The sequence below is a fragment of the Pan troglodytes genome, chromosome 11 (assembly GCF_028858775.2).
Source record: "Pan troglodytes isolate AG18354 chromosome 11, NHGRI_mPanTro3-v2.0_pri, whole genome shotgun sequence".
NCBI lineage: Eukaryota > Metazoa > Chordata > Mammalia > Primates > Hominidae > Pan > Pan troglodytes.
The window spans coordinates 359,512-381,109 of record NC_072409.2 but is presented as its reverse complement, the minus strand read 5'-3'; the positions used below and the strand labels follow the sequence as shown (position 1 = coordinate 381,109).

Genomic DNA, 21,598 nt, shown 5'->3' with positions numbered 1-21,598 from the left:
GCCCGAGGACCGGGGACATCGCAAGGCGCTCCTGGTGCAGCTCCTCTCCGGAAGAGCGGCGTTCTTTCCTCTCTTTCCTCTCCACTCCAGCCCCCTGCAGTTCCCACTATTTCCTCTTTCTGTGATAAAGGAATGAGAGCTTTGCCAAAGCATCAGCATAGGCCTTGGGAGTGGGAACACTGCAGCCAGGGGTCCCCCAGTCAGGAGGAGGGGAAGGGGTTGGGCCCATCCAGCGGCTTCAGAGCAGGAGAAAAGGAGCAGGCCCCAGATGGACGCTCCCCGAGAAAGCCTCATTTACTGGGTGACAAAACAGTATCCCCTCCCTCCTGCTCCTGTCCCCTCTTCCCTCAGCTGGCGGAGGAGCTGGTTTGAGAGTGGGTGTCGGGAGCACTGGGGTGATGGAGACAGGAGGCTGGGTTCTTCCCACCTGGAAGCGTTTCAGGGGGAGTTTGATCTGATTCTGGAGTGTAGCCTACAGTCAGGGGAGAAGAAGGGGACCAGGGTGCCTGAGACGTGTAGCTCACTCTCCCTGCTCAGCCCCAAGTGTTGCTGGAGCCCCAGGAAGAGCACAGGGGGCAGGGCCACCCCTACAAGCAGGCCTTCCCCAGGGAACGTGGTGGGACGTGGCCTCTGAGCAGGGTGGGAAGGGTTCCATGTGTGAGTGAATCCCACTCAGTCCTGAGTCCTCAGCTCCCACCCTCACCTCCCACCAAGTAGAGTGGCTTTGCTTCTGAGAACGGGGGCCGCCTTAGGAGGAAATCTCTCCTAGACACTGCTGGCCTGGCCTCAGTAGGGTCATGGGAGGTCCAGTCCCCAGAACCTGCTAATTCCTACGTCCCTGACAGGTAGAGGCAGCTACCTGGGTCTGTCCTGGCTTTTTCTTGGAGGGGCCCTGATCGAGGCCCGCTGGTTCTGTACTTCTGCTTGCTTCTGTGCCTGGAATTTTCTTTCCCCGACTTCCTGCCTTGCCGTCCCTGCCCTGCATGAGTTTTCCTGTCTGCTGCTTTCTGGGTAGCATTGATATGTCTGTCTCTGTGGCTCTCCCTCCCTCCCTCCCTCCTTCCCTCCCTCCTTCCCTCCCTCCTTCCCTCCCTCTCCCTTTGTTTGTCTTAGTCCACCATGCCTCTTGCATTGCCTCTGTATTCGTCCGACTTTTTCTCTTTCTTACTCTCCTTCCCCTCTTCTGTCTTCCCGCTGTCGGTTTCACGTCAGCGGGAGGAATGTTAGGACGGCTGAGGAGATCTGTAGGGCAGAGGCCAGACAGGTCCCCTTTACCTCCCTCTAGCCAGCCCAAAAAGCAAGGAAAAAGCCCTTCCAGAAGATTCTCGCCCTAGAAACGTGCTTGTGGGCTCCCACTTCTGGGTCTGCAGTCCTCGTGCGGGTCTCTTCTGTCCTCTTAATCCTGGAATCTGGGGTGGGAGGGGTGTCAGGGGTGATGGTTCTTCTCCTTGTGCACCAGATGCTGCTGCCCTAGCCCCAGCTCCTGTCCTTAGATGAGGCCCGGGCCAGGCAGCCCCTGGGAAGAGTCATGGTGGCCTGTGGCACCTGCAGGGCAAGGCCTCTCTGCTCCTGGGTCCTCCACCCTGGAGTCTGAGACAAAATGCACAGGGGAGCAGGACTCAGACCCTGGGGGGCCACGTGGGAGCTGGGCACACCCATGCCTCCTGCCTGTCTGCATCTGTGGCTTCTCCCTTCTAGAGGATCCAAAGGGAAAGACATCAATACCATCAAGTCTCTGAGAGTCCTTCGTGTCCTGCGGCCCCTCAAGACCATCAAACGGCTGCCCAAGCTCAAGGTTGGAGCCTGGAGTTGGGGCTTGAGGGATGTGCTGTGTGTGTGTGTGCGCGTGTGTGTGTGTGCGTGTGCGTGGGTGCGTGTGTGTGTGTGTGTGTATGCATGCAGTGCATGAGTGTGTGTGTGTTCACATCACACCCCTGTGTGAGGGGGTTGGGCTCACTCAGCTGTAAGCCCCCATTACCCAAGTAGACCTTGTTCCCAGCAGTCTCCTGTGAGAATCCTCCTCCTCAGCCCAGCAGTACCAGGCGGCACAGGGTTTTTTTTCAGCAGCTGCAGTGCAGTGCGGGAAAGGCTGCCGGGACAGATGCAGGGTGGTGGAGGGAGATGCTGGAGGTCAGGGGCTTGGGACATTGGCTGCTGAGAGGGGGACAGGCATGGGCTGAGCTTCTGGATAAAGACAGAGAATAAACTCAAACTCATAGGGCCACGCTGAAACCTAGTAATTGTGAGCTTGTGCTAGGCCCTGTGCGAATTGCTTCATGTGCTTCAGCTCACTTAATCTCCCAAACCTTTATGCAGCAGATTCTTTTACTGGAAATTCAAGCCATTGAGACCTGAGGCAATGGGGACTTAGAGAAGAAAGTTTGTTTAGAACCTGTATGTGAAGGAGTGGGCTGGCAGGCAGCTGGGGAAGGCGTCGGAGGCCCACTGGGTCCAGGGAGGAGTGGCACCTGCCCTGGCACCGAGTGGCGCTGTGCAGTGGTCATCCACAGTGTGCCAGGCTGCTTTGTGGGAGACGGTTGTGGCCCCACCTTCCCGTCACAGCTAGATCAGAGCAGCCTGTGAGGTGTCTTCCCAGCTCTGAGAGCAGCATTGTGTGCACAGGGAATGCTGAGCTTCCAGGTCGGGAGGGACCCAAGAGAAAGCCTCAGGTGGTGATGGCTGATGACAGGGCGGCCTCGGGCCACAGAGCACACGTGTCCCTGTCCTGGAGCCTACTGCTTTATCCTCAGTTTGCCCAAATTGCTTCCCTGATGGACAGGGTGCAAGTGCAGGGCAGAGCCTGGCTGCATCCTCTCTGCACAGGCCCAGCACCTCGTGGTGCAGCTGGGCCTGGACTCCTGGTCATTCCCGTTTCCGTGGCTGAACTCTGACCTGTAAGGTCGGCCCTCCTAGGCATCCAGCTGCTGCCTCTAGCACCTCCTGCCCCTCCATCCGGGCCAAGATGCCTCCCCTAACAAGAGACACAGCACCAGTCTTGTGTGTCAAGGAAGCTGGTGGTGGAGCCTCTCTGTGGTCAGGGGCCTGAGGGCCTTGCAGGGCCCTGGAATGCCTGGGGGCCACCTGGGCCTCAGTGATCCTCAGGTTTCCATCCCGTAGGTGCCCTGCCTGGTCCTCTCTCCTGGCTCCCTTCACATCCTTTCCTGCTTCCGGCCCCTCCCTGTGGCTCCACCTCTTGTCATGGCTCCACCCCTCCACTCATGGCCCCACCCCCCACCATGGCTCCACCCCCTCATCATGGCACCACCCTTCCCCTCATGGCCCCACCCTCCCACCATGGCTCCACCCCTTTCCTCATGGCCCCACCCATTCCCTTATGGCCATGCCCTCCCACCTTGGCTTCACCCCCTCATCATGGCTCCACCCCTCCCCATGACCCTACCCTTCCCCCTCATGGCCCCACTCTCCCACCATGATTCCACCCCCTCATCATGGCTCCGCCCCTCCTCCTGCAGGCTGTGTTTGACTGTGTGGTGAACTCCCTGAAGAATGTCCTCAACATCTTGATTGTCTACATGCTCTTCATGTTCATATTTGCCGTCATTGCGGTGCAGCTCTTCAAAGGGAAGTTTTTCTACTGCACAGATGAATCCAAGGAGCTGGAGAGAGACTGCAGGTAAACTGAGGCAGGGTGCAAGGTGGGACACACAGCCCCATGATGCAGACAACACTGGGAGTTCCCTTGGGACCAGGTGGAGCTGGTCACATGGCGTGGGAGACTCCACTGCAGAGCATCACGGACTCTGCCCGAGGGCCGGGGAGCGGCTTGCTTGAGAAGGGCTAGTGTCACCACAGAAGACGGGATGCATCCCCTCCCCGCACCACACCAGGGACCCCCAGCACTTCCTCCTCAGCAGAGTCAGGAACCAGGCATGTTCTGAGGCACACAGACATCCAGGGAGCTCAAGGTGCCCACTGGGCAAGGCTTCTCTAAGCCCTAGAGATCTTGGCTGGGCTGTAAGGTCAGAGGGGCTGCCCGATGGCTGGAGCTGCTGTCACTGTCCACATGAGGCCTCAGAGCTTCCTGTGCCCAGCGCTGCCTCCAGAGCAGACAGGAGAGGGGCCCTTGGGGAAGAGCTGGGGGAAAGCTGGTTAGCTGCCTGTGTGGACCCTGGGCAAGGCGGTACCCACAGTGTCTTCCTGCCCACGCGGCAGCGTCCCAGCTGCTTCTGTGTGAATATCATGCAGCTTCCTCCTGTGCTGTGTGACTGATGGGCACTTGGCTGTTTGCAGCTGGGAATGCTGCACGTGCACACGTCCGCCAGGGAGCAGTAGCAGTTTGGGGAGGTGTATCTGTCTGGTAGTGGAATTGCCGGGTCCTGGGTGTGCGTGTACTCAGCCTTAGTAGATGCTGCTAGGCCCTTGTGTAAAATTACACTCTCTCCAGCGTGGATGAGAGCCCCACATCCTAGCTAAATCTTGGTGTTTTCTTTCTCGCCTTTCTGGGTGTAGTGGTCATTCACCGTGGTTTAATTTTGCACTTGTGTGATGACCAATGAGATTGAGCCCCCTTTGCTAGGGGGATTGGCCGCTTAGGTGTTCTTTTCTGGAAGTGTCTGCCTGTGGTCCTGTGTCTGCTGTCTGCCTCTTTCCTGTCGGTTACCAGGAATCATGTAATGTTCTGGACAGGAACCCTTTGTCATATGTATGGATCGCGGACGTCTTCTCCTCTGAATGGTGCTTTCTACTCTTTTAATGGTGTCTTTTAAAAAACAAAGTTCTTTTTTTTTTTTTTTTGAGACAGGGTCTCACACTTTTGCCCAGGCTGGAGTGCAGTGCTGCTATTGCAGCTTAATGCAGCCTCGAACTCTCAGGCCCAAGTGATCCTCCCTCCTCAACCTCCTGAGTAGCTCAGACAACTACAGGCACGTGCCACCATGCTTGGCTAATTTTTAAAATTTTTTGTGGAGATGAGGTCTTGCTATGTTGCCAAGCTGGTCTCGAACTCCTGGGCTCAAGCAGTCCTCTTGCCTCGGCCTCCTAGAGTGCTGGGATTACAGGTGCGAGCCACTGTACCCAACCATAGTTCTGATTTTAATAGAGTCCAACTGATCTTTTTTATTCTTTTATGCTGAGTACTCTTTATATCCTGTTTAAGAAATCTATCCCAAGGCCAGGGATGTTTTCTTGTGTTTTCTTCTGAAAAGTGTTATTTTTGCCTTTCACATTAAGATCTGCAGTTTACTTGGAAGTTGATTTTTATGTGTTGCATAAGGTATGGGTTAAGATACGTTTTCTGACGATAGATATCCAATTCACCCAGCATTGTTTATTTGAAAAGATCATTCTTACCCAGTGTAATGGATTTTTTAAAAAACAAAAACAAAACAGCTTTAGGCCAGGCACGGTGGCTCACGCCTGTAATCCCAGCACTTTGGGAGGCTGAGGTGGGTGGATCATGAGGTCAGGAGTTGGAGACCAGCCTGGTCAAAATAGTGAAACCCCATCTCTACTAAAACTACAAAAAATTAGCTGGGCATGGTGGCCAGCACCTGTAATCCCAGCTACTCGGGAGGCTGAGGCGGGAGAATCGCTTGAACCTGGAAGGTGGAGGTTGCAGTGAGCCAAGATTGTGCCACTGCACTCCAGCCCGGGCAACAGTGTGAGACTCTGTCTCAAAAAAAAAAACAAAAACAGAAACAAAAAAACAGCTTTATTGAGATGTAACTAACACATTATACTGCTTGTTCATAACAATCCACTTACAGTGTGCAATTAAGTGGTTTTTAGTATATTCACAGGTACACGCAGCCATCGCCACAGTCAATTTTAGAACACATTTTCAGCACCTCAAAAAAAAAGAAAAACCCGCACCGTTTAACTATCATCCCCTACATCCCTGTCCCACCCGTAGCCAACTATGAATCTGTTTTTGATCTCTGTAAACCTCTCTGTTCTGGACACTTTTTGTAAATTGAATGATACAATATGTGGTCTTTTGTGAGTGGCTTCTTTCGCGTGATGTTTTCAGGTTTGTCCACGCAGTGGCTTGTGTCAGAGCCTCGTTCCTTGTTACGGCTGAATATCTGTTCTGTGCTGTGCCACATTTTCCTTATTCTTTCATTTGCTGATGAACATTGGGTTGTTTCTACCTTGTGGCTGTTATAAATGATGCTGTTGTATACATTTATGTCCACATTTTTGTGTGGGTCTGTTTTTGCTTCTCATGGGTGTGTACCTAAAAGTGGAATTAATGAGTGATTGGGTAACTCTGTGTTTAACTGTTTGAGGAAATGCCAGACTGTTTCCAAAGTGGCTAAAGCATTGTGTATTCCCACCAGCAATGCACGAGGGTTCTGAATTCCCCATATCCTTGCCAACACTTGTGGTTTTCCATCTTTTTAGTTTTGGTATTTTTTAAACTACAGCCATTATCATGGGCATGAAGTGGTGTCTCGTGGTGGTTTTTATTTGCCTTTCCCTGATGATGAGTGGTGTTGAGCAGCGTTTCATGTGCTTAATGACCATTTGTTTATCTTCTTTGGAGGAGTGTCTATTCAGATCCTTTACCCATTTTTTATTTGGGGTTTTTTTTTTTTTTTTTGAGACGGAGTCTCGCTCTGTTGCCCAGGCTGGAGTGCAGTGGCGCGATCTCGGCTCACTGCAAGCTCCGCCTCCCGGGTTCACCCCATTCTCCTGCCTCAGCCTCCTGAGTAGCTGGGACTACAGGTGCCTGTCACTACGCCCGGCTAATTATTTTTGTATTTTTAGTAGAGACGGGGTTTCACTGTGTTAGCCAGGATGGTCTCCATCTCCTGACCTCGTGACTTGCCCGCCTCAGCCTCCCAAAGTGCTGGGATTACAGTCGTGAGCCACTGCGCCCGGCCTTTTTTATTTATTAGAATAGTTATTTACATATTCTAAATACAACTCCCTTATCAGACAGAGGATTAGGAAATAAGTATTTTTTCCCATTCTGTGGATTTGTCTTTTTACGTTCTCGATGTCCTCTGAGCACAGAAGTGTCCGATTTGATGCAGCCTAATTTATCTGTATTTTTTATTCTGTTGCTCATGATTTTGGTGTCACATCTAAGGCTCCATTCCCAGATTCGAGGTTATGAAGTTTTGTCCCCGTTTTCCTCTAAGTGTTTTATAGTTTTAGCTCCTTACACTTAGGTCTGGAATCCATCATGAGTTAATTTTTGTCTATGGAGTAAAGTAGGGTCACATTCATTCTTCTGCATGTGGACATCCAGTTTTCCCAGCACAGTCTGTTGGAGAGGCCATTCTTTCCCCACGGAATGGTTTCAACACTCTTGATAGGTGGGTTTATTTGGATCTTTTGTTTTTGCCCTCTAACCTCCCATGTTCTCATTCCTAGGGGTCAGTATTTGGATTATGAGAAGGAGGAAGTGGAAGCTCAGCCCAGGCAGTGGAAGAAATACGACTTTCACTACGACAATGTGCTCTGGGCTCTGCTGACGCTGTTCACAGTGTCCACGGGAGAAGGCTGGCCCATGTGAGTGCTCATCCTGCTCTCCGTAGCTGGGGCAGGCAGCCCCTGAGCTCAGCCTCCCTTCCTCCTTCTATCCCTGGGCTCAGGCATGGAAGCAGACCCACCCTTGTGGTGCAGGTCTTGAGTTCTTAGGGCTGTCTCCTTCGGGGGTTCCCCTGACACTTGCTCTCCTCTTGGCCCAGGGTGCTGAAACACTCCGTGGATGCCACTTATGAGGAGCAGGGGCCAAGCCCTGGGTACCGCATGGAGCTGTCCATCTTCTACGTGGTCTACTTTGTGGTCTTTCCCTTCTTCTTCGTCAACATCTTTGTGGCCTTGATCATCATCACCTTCCAGGAGCAGGGGGACAAGGTGATGTCTGAATGCAGCCTGGAGAAGAACGAGGTAGGTGGACGCTCTGTGGAGTCTTGCAGTGGACAGCGTGGGCAGCGCCATCAGGCTTCCCTCCTGCACACAAATCACTCACAGCTGGGTCAGCTTTGGCTGCCACCGTCTGCCAACACAGGGGCAGGTCCTCCTTTCTCCTGCAGAGGGACCAGATTTGGCTGGTTGAGGCCTGCTTGGAGAAGGCCTGGGCTGCTTCAATTTGTCTTCTCTCATCAGGGCTCCCTGTGAGGCCTGGTGAGACAGGGCTGGGTGCAGTAGATGCCGTAGGGTAGGTTTTCTGCTTCTGAGTCTCTGTGCTCCTTTCTCCCCTTACAGAGGGCTTGCATTGACTTCGCCATCAGCGCCAAACCCCTGACACGGTACATGCCCCAAAACCGGCAGTCGTTCCAGTATAAGACGTGGACATTTGTGGTCTCCCCACCCTTTGAGTACTTCATCATGGCCATGATAGCCCTCAACACTGTGGTGCTGATGATGAAGGTGTGTGGGGCTCAGCACGGAGGGGCAGCTGGCGCTGCTAGGGATTGGGATCTGACCCCGAGGCTGAGTGGAGAGTCAGCCTTCTTCCTACCGGCATGAGCCAAAGCAGTAATGGCCTTGCATCCTGGCCAGCATGGGATGCCTGTGGAATCCTGTTTCCCTTTGTTGTCTGTGGGCTGGGACAGTGGGGAGGTTCTGGGAGGACTCGGGGAGAGCAGGAAGGGGTGTCCCAGGCCTAGGCAGGCATCGAGTTCTGTCTGCCCGCTTTGCTTGGTCATAGTGGTCCCAGATGGGGTGTCTTGGGGCTGCCAAACCCATGGCCAACAGTGCCTATTCCCTGGGCAGTTCTATGATGCACCCTATGAGTACGAGCTGATGCTGAAATGCCTGAACATCGTGTTCACATCCATGTTCTCCATGGAATGCGTGCTGAAGATCATCGCCTTTGGGGTGCTGGTACGTGCTTTGGTCCCCGCTTTGCCTTTTGACAACCTGTATTCTGGTTCCCCATCTGTAGGGCGACCTTTGGGGGCTCACAATTTGGAGCTGGGAATTCTCCGAGTACCCAGAGTATATGTAATGCTACAGGGGCCCTGGGGAAGGGGCTGTTCTGAGACTCTTGGCTACATAAGCTCTGCCCCCAGCCTAGGTCCTGGGAGGGAGGCAGGGCTGGGTTCTTCCTCTTTGGACACATGGCTCTTAGTCCTGCCTCTGCCCAGGCCCAGAGGTATCTGTGTCCCTGGCTTTGACATCTGCTTACCTCTGGCCTTGTGCTGTGCCCCCTGGGGTGGCCTGTCTGCCCTGTGCTCAGGGTCTATCACCCTCACCGCTTTCTTAATCAGGGCCACCACCTATACCTCTTTGCCAACAGAGCCCTCATCAGCCGCTGGCACTAACTGCTCTTCTTTTTCTCTAGAACTATTTCAGAGATGCCTGGAATGTCTTTGACTTTGTCACTGTGTTGGGAAGTATTACTGATATTTTAGTAACAGAGATTGCGGTAAGTAGCATTTCTGTCCCTCCTTCAGGGTCCCCAGGTGGTTTCCTTCTAGAGCCTGCTCCCCTCAGTGCATCTCCAGGCCCTGTGTTAGCCTCTTCCTGGGTTCCGCAGAACCCCCTGGACACATGGAGGCTTTGCTCCAGGGGTGGAGTTTAGGGATTGGGTGTTACCCCAGCAGATGTTCTTTCTTGAATAAGAAAGTGATTCTCAAAGATCTTTTGGGCTGCTGGCCTGAGAGTTACCTGGAGCTCCATGGTAACAACTAATCAAGAAGATGTGAATCTTAAATTTGTATCTGTATAATATGTATCTAACAAGGTGGTATCAAAAATATATAAACTGAAACCAGTAAGGATTTATATTTTAAAATATTGCCCCCCACCGTCTCTCTATGTATCTCTCTCTCTATATATCTGGAAATACTCATTCTTACCAAACATATGTGGATTATGTCTTAAAATTGACCAGTGCTGGGATATAAACTTGTCTTAACAAATTTCAAAGCATCTAAATCATAAAGCAACATTCTTTGAGTACAACACATTACATTGGAAATCAATGGCAGAAAATCTCATTTGTTTGGTCTTAGGTTGAATTCTCGAGAAGCAGACGCAGACACGAGCACTCATGTGAAAGTTATTTCTTAAGTTATGTTCCCAGTAGAAACCAGCAGAAGGGCATGGGGAAATGGGTGGGAAGAGAAGGACCAGAAATCCTGCGTCCCAAGCCAAGTCCTGGTGGGTCAGTGTGGGTCATCTCCCAAGGGACTTCTGGCAGCAGCGTAGGTCGCACCTCAGAGCTATCCCTGCTGGAAAGGGAGCTGCAACGTGTTTGCCTCTGCACCCTCCGCACGGCATTAGGCTGAGGGCTGCACCTGGGGTGTCAATTCTCAGATGCTTCCAGCTCCCCGAGTGTGCCACGAGTGCTGCACCCAAGCTGTTAGGGCTGAAGGGACGTCTGACACCATCAGAGGAGAACCTGCTGGAGCACCAGGCTCCTTCCTGTTCTGCCCACACTTCACATTGGGTTCACTGTGCTCATTCTTTAGCATGGTGCTGGTCATGGTCTCTGGGAGACAGAGCGGAGCTCCGTCTGCTGTGCTGGTCCAAGCAGAGCTGATGTTCATCATCCCGTTCCCCCCACCCTTTCTAGAGCCCCTGAGCTGATGTTCATCATCCCGTTCCCCCCACCCTTTCTAGAGCCCCTGAGCTGATGTTCATCATCCCGTTCCCCCCACCCTTTCTAGAGCCCCTGAGCTGATATTCATCATCCCGTTCCCCCCACCCTTTCTAGAGCCCCTGAGCTGATGTTCATCATCCCGTTCCCCCCACCCTTTCTAGAGCCCCTGAGCTGATGTTCATCATCCCGTTCCCCCCACCCTTTCTAGAGCCCCTGTCCTGTGGCCAGCCTTCTGCTGCACTGGTTGCTGGCCTGGTGGGATGACCCAGACCCTCAGCCCTGTGCATCCCAAGTCCCTACTTGTTGCCGTTCTTTTTCCAACCCTGGCTGCTGTGGTAATCCAGTCACAGTGAAGACTGTGCACAGGAGCATGTTCATAGGAGCATGGAGAAAGGCCCAGTGAAGCCCCTGATTCCCAGAATTATGCAGTGGCAGCTCTGCCCTTCACAGTAATGAGGGTCAGATGATCTGGCTGGCATGGAAACTCTTTGTGATGCCTGCTGGCCTTCTGGCACGAGCAGCCCCAAGTGACCAGGTGGCCACCATGGCTTTGGTGTTGTGTGGTAGAAGCCTTCTCCACCTGTTTGAACCAGGGCCTCTAGATTTGCCAGACCTAAAATTGGGGAAGATGAGCGCAGAGTTCATCCTGGGTTTCTGGAGCGATGGTGAGACGGGCCCCTTCTTCTTTCACCGTTTCCTCGATCCATGCATTTTACTGATTGGGCACCCAGTACCATCGATTGGCCGTTGGTTCATCTTGAAATACGGCACCCCAACCCCATGAAGTGTATCACCAAGCCGGCATTTTATCTCTGCCTTTAAGGTCAGGGCAGCGTCTCCTAAGTGGTGTTGCGTTAGATGATCCAGTGGACCCCGCGGTCACCTGGCTCACATGCATCCCCTGCGTGTGCTCCAAGCTGATGTTATATGGAATCCTGTGTTGGTAAATCTCTGAGATGTTAGTGCTGTCATGGTACTGCACAAGGAAAGGCAAACCCACACCTGGGATGTGGGTGGATCCCAGATGAGACAAATCACTGCCCTTTCCAGGAGAAGGTGTTCTGGTATAATCAGCTTACCACTAGGTGGCTGGTTGACAGCCCCAAGGCATGGCACCAGATGGAAGCCCAGTGTTGCTGTCTGTTCATTCCCGGTAGATAATCGTCAGTGGTCATGGCTGGATCATGCTGCTGAGAGGGTCTTGGCCACGATGGTCACCCTATCCAGAGGTCTGCTGTGTGGACACTGGGGCTGGTGAGGACAGAGGCTAGCCAATATCTGTTGGTCGATTTATCCCAGTGCTTGGTTTTTAGTGCCCCATGGTGAGCATTGGTTTGCAAAACAAAGGCCTGTACCCCATGCCCGTTCCCAAGGCCCATCTGTCTGCCTCTCACCTAGACCTTGTTCCCTCCAGGATCCTGACCAGCCGTTTGTGCCTGCCTAGGACCCTGTTATCCTCAGCACAGGCAACTTGTTTTCCCCCCCCACACAGAACTGACCAGATACCCTGCCCAGGGCTCTGCTCCACCTCTGTCTTTCAGGCTGTTCCTATGTGAGGCTGTAGTGAGGCCTGCACCAGTATACCAAGCAACCCATCCACAAATCAGGTCTGCATTTCCCCCTAAGTTGTAGTGAATCCCCATGAAGTGATGGCGGGAGTGAGGTGAGGACGTCATTGGTCAACAGAGGTGCGTGTCATGGGGGATTGGGCAACATGTTGTGTGCTGTGTCCTCTAGACATGCTTGGGTTCGGTCGTAGAGGTACCCCTTCCATTGTTCACTGGGCCTGTGGTGGGTCTGACAGCACATCACTATGGGGAGATGCTTTGGTGTCATAGACAGCGATGTCTCTTGGTGACACACACAGCTGCCACCAGGGCCAGGAACTAGGTTGGCCCCTCTCATTATGCTTCCGTTCTGTAGATGGCATGGCCTGCTCCCAAATGCTGGGTGTCTGCACTGACTTCTCTGTGGAGGCTTTCCCAGGACTTTACCCAGTGTCCTTACCTACCACATACACATCAAGGACCCTGGGGGTTGCTGGGTTTTGTGGCCCAAGTGGCAGGGCCACTGCTATCACATCATGGGTCTGTTGGAGACCCCACTTGTGCTCTGAAACCTCTCAAACCTGGCAGCGTCTTGAGTCACAACAGTATTTCCTAAGTGGCCTATGCCATCTCCAAAACGCAAAGCAGCCTACCCCCAGTAGAAGTGTGAGGTGCAATCACTAACTTGTCTCTTACCTTGGAGTCCTTGTCCTGGCATAGCCCAGACCACTGGACCCCTAAAAACTTCACTGACGTGGAAGGTCCATGAATCCTTGTAAGATTTATCACCTGTGCTCTGGAGTGCGTCAGGGCATCTGATCTAAGTAACATAACGTCATCAGTGTGGTGGACCGGTGTGGTGTTCTGAAGAATGTCTTGGCAGGCACAGTGGCCACACCTGTGATCTCAGGGCTTTGGGAAGCCAAGGCAGGGAACGTCTTGGGCAGGCACAGTGGCCACACCTGTGATCTCAGGGATTTGGGAGGCCAAGGTAGAAAGATCACTTCAGCCTAGGAGTTGGAGACTAGCCTAGGCAAGACGGCGAGACCCTGTCTCTGCAAAAAATTTAAAAATTTAGCCAGGCATAGTGGCACACGCCCGTAGTCCCAGCTACCCAGGAGGCTGAGGCAGGAGAATCGCTTGAGCCCAGGAAGTCAATGCTGCAGTGAGCTATGATCACACCACTGCACTCCAGCCTGGGCCACAAAGTGAGTCCCTGTCTCTAAAAAATAAAAATAAGAATTCCAAATGATTAAGAGTACCTTTGGACCATGTTGTGACATAGGGTCAGACCGTGAATGTCTGCTGTGGATACAAACTGCTTCTGACCCTGCTTAGCAGTGACTGCTGAAGAGTGTGCTCACCAGGTTGGCACCTGTGTGCCAAGTCCCAGAGGCTGAGTAGATCTGTTCTATTAAAGATACCAAATCTCCCACAGCAGTGGGTACTGAGCCTGAGTTATCTGGGGAGTAGTCCAGTGTCATCCATTGTGATCCAGTTTTCTTGCACGGTCCATACTGGTGAATTAAATGGGAATGAGGTGTAGACCAACCACCCCTTTATCTTTTAATTATTCAAGGTGGCACTAACCTCTCCATTCCATACTGGATGCAGTGTTATAATGTACTGTTTTGGCTGGGGGGTGTCGGTGTTGAGGACTTTCCTATTGTTATGTCTATTTCACATGTCGAGGAGCCAGTGTGGTGGGTTCGTCCAGTTAGTTAGGACTAGCCAAATGAACACCAGCTGTGCCTGGGCACATGAGGCCACTGAGAGATGGGCCTGGGCCAGGGATTCATTGGTGTCCTGGCCCCTGCGCACACTCTGAGATGGAGCCGCAATCTCATTTTAGTTCCTTGGTATCAATGTTATCTTGGACCTTGTATCCAACAGCCTTCAAAACCTCCGGGTATTCTTTCTCCAGTGTGCAATTTCTCAAGTAAACGAGCCCGATCTCCTTGGGGAGGGGCAGAGAAATGGCTGCTGTCTGGACTCCCTCTTGTGTTGTAGGATTCTTCTGCAAGGGGGCCCAGTCTCTCCTCTAAGCTGTGGACCCTGGATCTGAAAACTGACTGGTTGAGAGACTCGGGAGGGTGCATGTTTGTCCATGGTGGTGGCTGTTATCAGCCTTCTGCTCACTTACTTTCATTCTTTTGAATTCTGTATTTACATATGTTAATCTCAAGCAGCATCCTTGTTGGCACTGCCCCTCTGTCCTGCCTCTAGGAATGCCATGGCCAATTAGCCGAAGCAGCATCCTTGTTGGCAATGCCCCTTTGTCCTGCCAATGCCATGGCTGATTAGCCACCACTGTGGACCTTTGCAGGTCAGGGCTCTTGGTTGCCATTGAGGCCTCACCGCCCACTCTGGTGGTTCCAGGCAACCAGCCATGGAAGGGAGCCAGCCTCGTGTGATTGTGTGCTGCCATGGAGCCTCTGCAGCTCCAGAGCCTTCTCTTCTTCCCAAAGGAATCCCTGCTCCATGACAGCATCTCCTCCCGTCAACCCTGGCCTGCAGAAGAGAACCACCAGTGGCCTTGTGCGTGATGCCAGTGCCCTCCTCCCAAAACGCTCTGAGAAGCTGGTTGGCTCGTGGGCACTTGGATCGTACATGATAGGTTCTTTCTAGCATGCCTACCTCTCTGAGCCTTTTGGTGCTATGCTCAGCATCTGCCAAGGCAGTTCTGGCACCCTCACGTCATTTAATGTGGGCTATGAGGTTTTCCAAGCTCCTGGGAGTCATCCCAGCAGCCTGTTAGCACCTGCCTCAGGTGCCCTCGCCAGGGTATTGGATCCTGAGTCATGGGAGAAAGCTCCCCTACATTAAAAATAGTTTTTTATCCTGCCTGTCTTCCAGCCATCCTCATCCAGTCCCTCCCACCTTGCTCCTGCCACACATACCCGTTATATCACACAGCCCTTCACTGGGCAGCCTTTTTTTCTCACTCAGCAGGACCACCGCTTCCCAAGTCAGGCTGTATGAAAACTCGAGTTGTGGGTCTAGTGGCCGGCATGGGAAGTGAGGTGGAACTTGGGGAGGGTGAGTACCATCGTGGAAAGCATCCACCTCAGCTGAGACTCCTGCAGGTATTCAGGCAAGACAAAGTGAGGTCCTCCAGCAGGGAGGGGACGCTCCTGCAGGCCCAGGCAGTCCCGGGGCATCTGAGAGCTCTGTGTTGGGGGCATGCCCACACTGGTGTTCCTCCTCTGCGTGGCAGAGCCTGCCCTTCTTTTCTGGGTGCTGACGTTGGAGCATGAGAGACTTGTGGAGTCCTCTCTAGAGCCCTGGTCCTCCCTTGATCCCAGGCTGGTCAGCACAATCCGAAACACAGACTACATTTGGGTTATGCTTGGAGTTGCTAATTGACAACTTGTAACGTTTTCTTCCTCAGAGTAATTGGTGGCACTTAGCCATGGTTCACCAGCTCTACCATCCTTACAGCGCCCATTCCTGACAGCCTGTGGATGCTAATGATATCTTGCGGTATCGTTATTGCACCCCTTTCAACCCTTTACAGATTTGCCCAAGATGAAGGTTTCAGCAGTTTTAATGCTACGGCACACCAGGAGTTACCGTCACTTCACTTACCACCCACCAACAGAGGAGAATCTGTCCAGTGAGCCACTCCCCAAGGTTTCCATCCTTAGAGTCGGCTTCCAAGGAACCACCCCTGGTGTCACCTGTCTTTGGATCAGAATGTGTGATCCAAATGTGATTTACTGGAATCACAGTTTCCAGGAATAGTTGGTGAGGATGGGGGCAGTTAGAGTTGTCCCAGTGAGGGGCAAGAGAGTGCAGCATGGGCTCCACCTGCAAAGCAGGTTCTGGCAGCCTGTGGGAATCCCTGCATCAAGAGACCCAAGAGGGCGGGGCACGCTGGCTCATGCCTGTACTCCCAGAACTTTGGGAGGCTGAGGTGGGAGCATCGCTTGAACCCAGGAGTTCGAGGCTGCAGTGAGTTATGATTGTACCACTGCACTCCAGTCTGGGCAACAGAGCAAAACTCTAAAAAAATAAGAGAGAGAGAGAGAGGCGGGGAGGCAGGAGGAGAGAGACAGAGGGGGAAGGAGAGAGACAAGTGCTGCTGTGGGGCGTGAAAGTGCGTTGGGAGCCAGTGTGGACAGAAGCAGAGCGATCACAGGGCCTGTGTGGCTGAGACACTAACAGCACCTTCTCCACTTTTAAGGAAACGAACTTCTGAATAAGTCATGGGTAAAAGATGAAATGATGGAAATTAGAAAATATAAATAACAGAAAAACAATGAAAATACTGTATATTAAAGCTCATGAGATAACAGCTGAAGCAGTACTCAGAAAGAAATTTACAGCCTTAATGTTTATATTAGAAAAAGAAAACGGTGTAAAAATTAATGAGTTTAGCATCTAACTTTAAAAGTTAGAAAAAGAACAACAGAATAAGCTCAATAAAGTAGAAGAAAAGTATAAGAATAGAAATTAAGAAAGTGGAAAACAAAGACTAGAGAGAATCAATAAAGTCTAAACTTAGTTCTTTAAAGACTTAAAAATTGACACACTTCTGGCAAGATTAATCAAAGGAAAATAAGAGGGTAAAATACACGATGTAAGGCAGGGGAGAGGGGTCATGACAGTAGGTACAGGAGAGAGTAACGTGAATAACGTGAAGGAGAATATTGTGAATAGTTTATGCCAGTACATTTGAAAACCTAGGTAAGTGAACACATTACTAGAAAAATATAAATGACTGAATGTGACAAAAGAAGAGAGAAAAACCCTAAATGGTTCTTTATTAAAGCATTAAAGAAGTTGAGTCAATAAACAATCTTCCTATAAAGAAAACACCAGATTCTAGTGGTCTTATATATTAGGTTTCTACTTAAAATATAAGGAAAGATCATTCCACTCTTAAACAGATTTTTCTAGAGAACGGAAAAAGAGTGAACATTCTCTAACTAGACTAGTATAATGTTGACATTAAAATTTTTTTAAAAGAAGAGAAGGCTGGGTGCAATGGCCCAGGCCTATAATCCTAGCACTTGGGGAGGCTGAGGTGGGCAGATCACCTGAGGTCAGAAGTTCGAGACAAGAGTGGTTAACATTGTGAAGCCCCGTCTTTACTAAAAATACAAAAGTTAGCCAGGCATGATGGCGCACGCCTGTAATTCTAGCTACTTGGGAGGCTGAGGCACAAGAATCGCTTGAACCCAGGAGGTGGAGGTCACAGGGAGCCAAGATTGCGCCACTGCATTCTAGCCTGGGCGACAGAGTAAGACTCTTTCAAAACATATAAATAACCAGAACTCTGGCACTGCTGGTGGGCGTGCCAGCCAGCACAGCATCTGGGAGGGCTCAGCAGCCCCTCAAAAGTTGGACATGTGCGTACAACTCAGCAACTGTACTCCTAGGCAGGTGTCCCAGAGGGTGCCTGCACAGATGACCCCCAGAGGCATTTTCACACAAGTGTTCCTGGCACCAGCGTTCTGCCGACCAAACAGAGGCATCTGAGTGCCCATCGGCAACAGAATGTGCCAGTTGTTAGGGTCTCTGCTAACGTAGTGAAAATACGCAAATGATGTGAAATTGAAACACAGCTTTGGGGGGTTTCTGTGTGTGCACCCCTTTCCAGTGACATCAGCACAGTGTGGATGCTTCTCAGAAACAGTTTGTGGTCAGAGCATAGGTGTGCGCAAGTCAAAGAAGCCTGCGGGCGGCCTGATCCCACAACAAAGGCCAGGGACAGGCAAACATAGAATGCATTTCCAGAGTTTCTGGTAAAGCTGAAAAGACAAGCCATGATTAACAAGAAGGGAAGGTAGTTGCTGCGTCTGCAGAGGAGGAAGGGAGACCCAAGACGGCTTCGGAAGTGATGGTGATGTTCCGTTCGTAAAGCTGCGTGATGAATATATATAGATACTTGGTTTTACTTTTCTTTAAAATATTTATGCGTAATCTTTTATGTGATATGCTTTATGATTTAAAAAAGTTAATGATCTGAGTAATCCAAGCAAAAAAGCTGAAACCTGCCATTTAATCAGAAAAATCAGAAAAGTTGAGTCCCCCTAGCACTGGTGTTGCGTTTCCCAGTGGCTGCCTCCTCCCTGTGCGTCTCGCCCGGAAGCATTTAGTCCCAGTGCGCTTTCCGAGAGGCACAGGTGGGCTGCATTGCTGATTCCTAAGGGCCTCCTCCTTGGAAACAGAAATCTTTATTCATCAAATACAGTGATGGAAACATTGAGCTCCCAGCTGTAAGGACACAGCTTGGTGAGGAGGGGTGGTTTCTGCGTGTGTGCGCCTCCTTTCCAAGAGGGGCGGGAACTGCTGGCTGCTGAGAGGGCACAAAGTGGAGGGTGCCTGGCTGACGCCAGAGATGTGCAGAGAGCCCCAGTGCCCAGCTGGGCTCTAGGGAAACCTCCCGACACCCCAAAGAGGCCCTGGTGTAGGGCAGAGGCCTTGATACAAGGCAGATTCCTGCTGCAGTGCAGGCAGCCAGACTAACCCACACTCCGTCCCTCAGCTGCGAGACAGTCGAGGCCGGGCTGTTTGTGGTCGTGTCAGACCCTGGTTCAAGCAAGCCCTCCTTGGCAGCCCCTGCCAACCCTGGACACCCAGCAGGTTGGGGGCCTGAGAGCTGCTGGTTGGAAAGCTCAGCTGTCCCCTGGCCACTCTTGCTCCTGGAGCCCAGGTCATCTCCTGTTCTGCCTGGAGGAGAAAAGATGAAGGGAAAGCCATCGTGTGGACTGGTGGTGCTTTGTTTTGTTTGTGTGTCTGTTTTTCATTTGGAGCCACTTCATATGTTTACTTTGTGAATGCACTTTTTTTTCTTAGGCAAAAATATGAGTGTCAGTTCCCATCCCCAACTTAAAAATCAAAATAGAGTTTTAGCAAGGGCACCCAGAGAGAGGGCTCCAAGCAAGCATGAAACTGACATTGATTTCTTTGCCTGGAAATAAAAATAAATAAAGAAGTGTCTGTGAGTCATCTTTGGATTTGCATTACAAACAAGAATGCAAATGAATGCCACCTTGTCTGCATAACCTACAGACTTCAAAAATATGTTTTGGTCTGATATATTTTAAGAAAAATAATGCAGTTTACCAAAATCCTAATTTTCTAGTTAAGTAATCAGAGTTTGAGTTTTTGCTTGTGTTGATGACTCATTTTCTCTTTTGTTTTCTGTTTTTGTTCTTGATTTACCTTAACCTACCTGCTGACTCACGCCATCCAACCAACATACAATGCGAAAACCCATGTCTCCGTCTGTATGTTGTGCACCTGCTGCTCAAACCTCCCCAATTTGTAAATAATATGCAAATATCCATCCATGAAAACATCACATGTAGGAAACGGTTGGTTTCACGACTCTGAACGGTTCTTGCAAGTCCTTGCTTTGCTCGCTCTGCTCCTCTCCTGCCCTCTGGTTCCTGGGACTCCAGCCCACTGCCCTCTAGGCGTGTGGTTGGATGCGGCTGCACCCACTCACCTCTGGCCTCCTGGACTTGCTCCCTCGGCTCTGGGCATTCAGCAGGGCTTCTGAGGGCCCTCCTGGCAGCGATTTGATTCTGGGAACTGGCCGTGGGCGGGGCTTCCCTGAGACCTGCCCAAGGAGAGGGAGGTGGGGTTTCTGGAGTGGGTAAGTGTCTAGGGTAGTTTTTCCTGTTGGGACTGGCTCAGATTTGGGGAGGCTTTGCAGGACATGAGTTTGTCCCTGATCCCTGCGAGTCCATGGTTCCTGTTGCGCAGCCATCTCCCACCTGCTGTGTCCCCATCAAGCCAATCAAGAAGGCCCCGCTTTGCCCAGGTGGCCTCTGCAGACTCCCCTGTAGCTTCCGTCCTTCCTGGACTGACCGTGCCTTGGAGTGGGCAGGGTCAGGCCTGGGGTTCAGGGCTCAGGGGCAGGGCTTACAGTCTTTGTCTTCATGATTCAGGAGGGTTCTTGTAGGGCTGAGTAGAAGAAGGGGGCTCTGCCCCTAGAGGCAGTGGAGCCGAAGCTCCCCCATTCGCATGTCACTGAATTGTGTATGTGCCTCGGTCAGCAAGCTCATGTGGAGTGCAGGTCCAACCGGAGCTTCCTGCTGGGTCTTCAGGAATTTTAGAGCAAAGATATTTGGTAACTGACCCAACTTTAGCTGTGACTGTGGAAATTAATATAAAGTAGAAGATATTTCAGAGTCGTGTAAAAGTGAATGTTTGTGATACAGCGATTCACAATTGGAGCAGAAGAGCTAGCGTTTTGAGAAAATACCATTTAATGCTGCAGAAACACCCAGGCAATGTCATCTGCACGCATCCAGCTCGTGCCAGTCAGGCCTCTGCTCAGTGTCACCTCCTCAGAGAGCCCTTCCCCACATTGTCTGTCCCCTGTCCTCTTTCTCCACCACACATCCACGCCTGACATGTTACTCATGCACATGCACGTCTCTTTCCTGTCTTCAATTGTCAGTCTCATTAGAATGAAAGGGAGCCACAGAGCAGTTTTTCTGCACCTGCTGGGCCTTGTCCTCTGGTGTGGTACCTGGCCCACATCGGGGCCCACAGATCGGGGTGGGGTGCCCAGCTGACACTCGGGACAAGCCCTCACTTCCCTGTGACTCTGGCCAGAGGCTGTGGTGGTCTTGGATACAGGGGATGCTGGTCTTGGTCCAGAGTCAGTGGTCACTGTCATGGCACGGTGTCCTGCAGTGCTAAGAGCAATTTTAAATCCCTTTTCTCAAGTACTCCTCACCTCCTGGACTGGGTGTCCCCGTGTTTCTTTGTGGATGAGAAAGCTGAGGATTGAAGGGTTAGGGACTGTTGTCCCATCAAGGTGAGTCAGCCACCATGTTGAGGGCACAATGGTGTGCCTTTGGGGTGCCACAGACCTTTTCCAACTCAGGTAGAAGTAAGGAAGGGCCTGGCCTTGAAGTAGGTGTGGCTGCAGCAGAAGCCATGGACTCAGTGAGGTTGGGGCAGGCTGTGTCTGTCTCCGAGGGGCTGGCGGAGGCCAGAGGTGATGGTGCAGGTGCACGGCGTGGCGCTGCGTGTGCTTCTGTCCCTTGCTCTCCTGCATGCGGCTGGCATGGTGCCCGGCCTGCCACGCTGTGCTCGAACATCTGTGGCTGCTGTCACCGTCTGTCTTCACAGCTCTCCAGGGCGCCCGTCTCCTGCTCCCAGCCTCTCCTGAGTACCCACAGGAGCCCCGAGAGAAGCCAGGAGGAAGGGGGGAATGTGGGTCTCCACAAAAACAGAAAGTGATGGTGGCTGAGGTTGGCATTCATGCATTAAGTAATTTGGACAAACTGTTACTCTCCACGCACCTCTCACCTGCCCTGTTGTCTTCCAGTCCTTCCTTCTTACCTGGCAGCCTTTATTTTCCCCAGTGTCTTCAGGGAATCTTGTCTGTGCTGCTGCCTGACTGTGCTTTGAGCCAGTGGGTGCTGTGTTGCCCCAGTCCCTGCCCCTCCAGACCCCCTGAGCACAAGGTTTCAGAGTGGGAGCCTCCAACCCCCGGCTCTGCTTCATCATCTTACATAAGGGTCTCTTGACACGGGACTGCGGCCCTCCACCCCTGCAC

At 51.8% G+C, this 21,598-nt stretch overlaps 1 protein-coding gene across 12 annotated transcripts in view; it reads left to right on the top strand.

The window, feature by feature from the left end:
- CACNA1B (calcium voltage-gated channel subunit alpha1 B) overlaps positions 1-21,598 on the top strand; it is a 248,727-nt gene that overhangs the window by 171,667 nt on the left and 55,462 nt on the right. For all 12 annotated transcript variants that reach the window (XR_010148796.1, XM_063788039.1, XM_063788036.1 and 9 more), the window contains 7 exons: positions 1,699-1,795; positions 3,474-3,634; positions 7,342-7,479; positions 7,659-7,860; positions 8,179-8,343; positions 8,689-8,799; positions 9,260-9,343. Coding sequence is in view for 11 of the 12 variants with exons in the window: in XM_063788039.1 (XP_063644109.1) it covers positions 1,699-1,795; positions 3,474-3,634; positions 7,342-7,479; positions 7,659-7,860; positions 8,179-8,343; positions 8,689-8,799; positions 9,260-9,343 (958 nt within the window). In the remaining variant the exon portion in view is untranslated. The remainder of the gene's footprint in view (positions 1-1,698; positions 1,796-3,473; positions 3,635-7,341; positions 7,480-7,658; positions 7,861-8,178; positions 8,344-8,688; positions 8,800-9,259; positions 9,344-21,598) is intronic.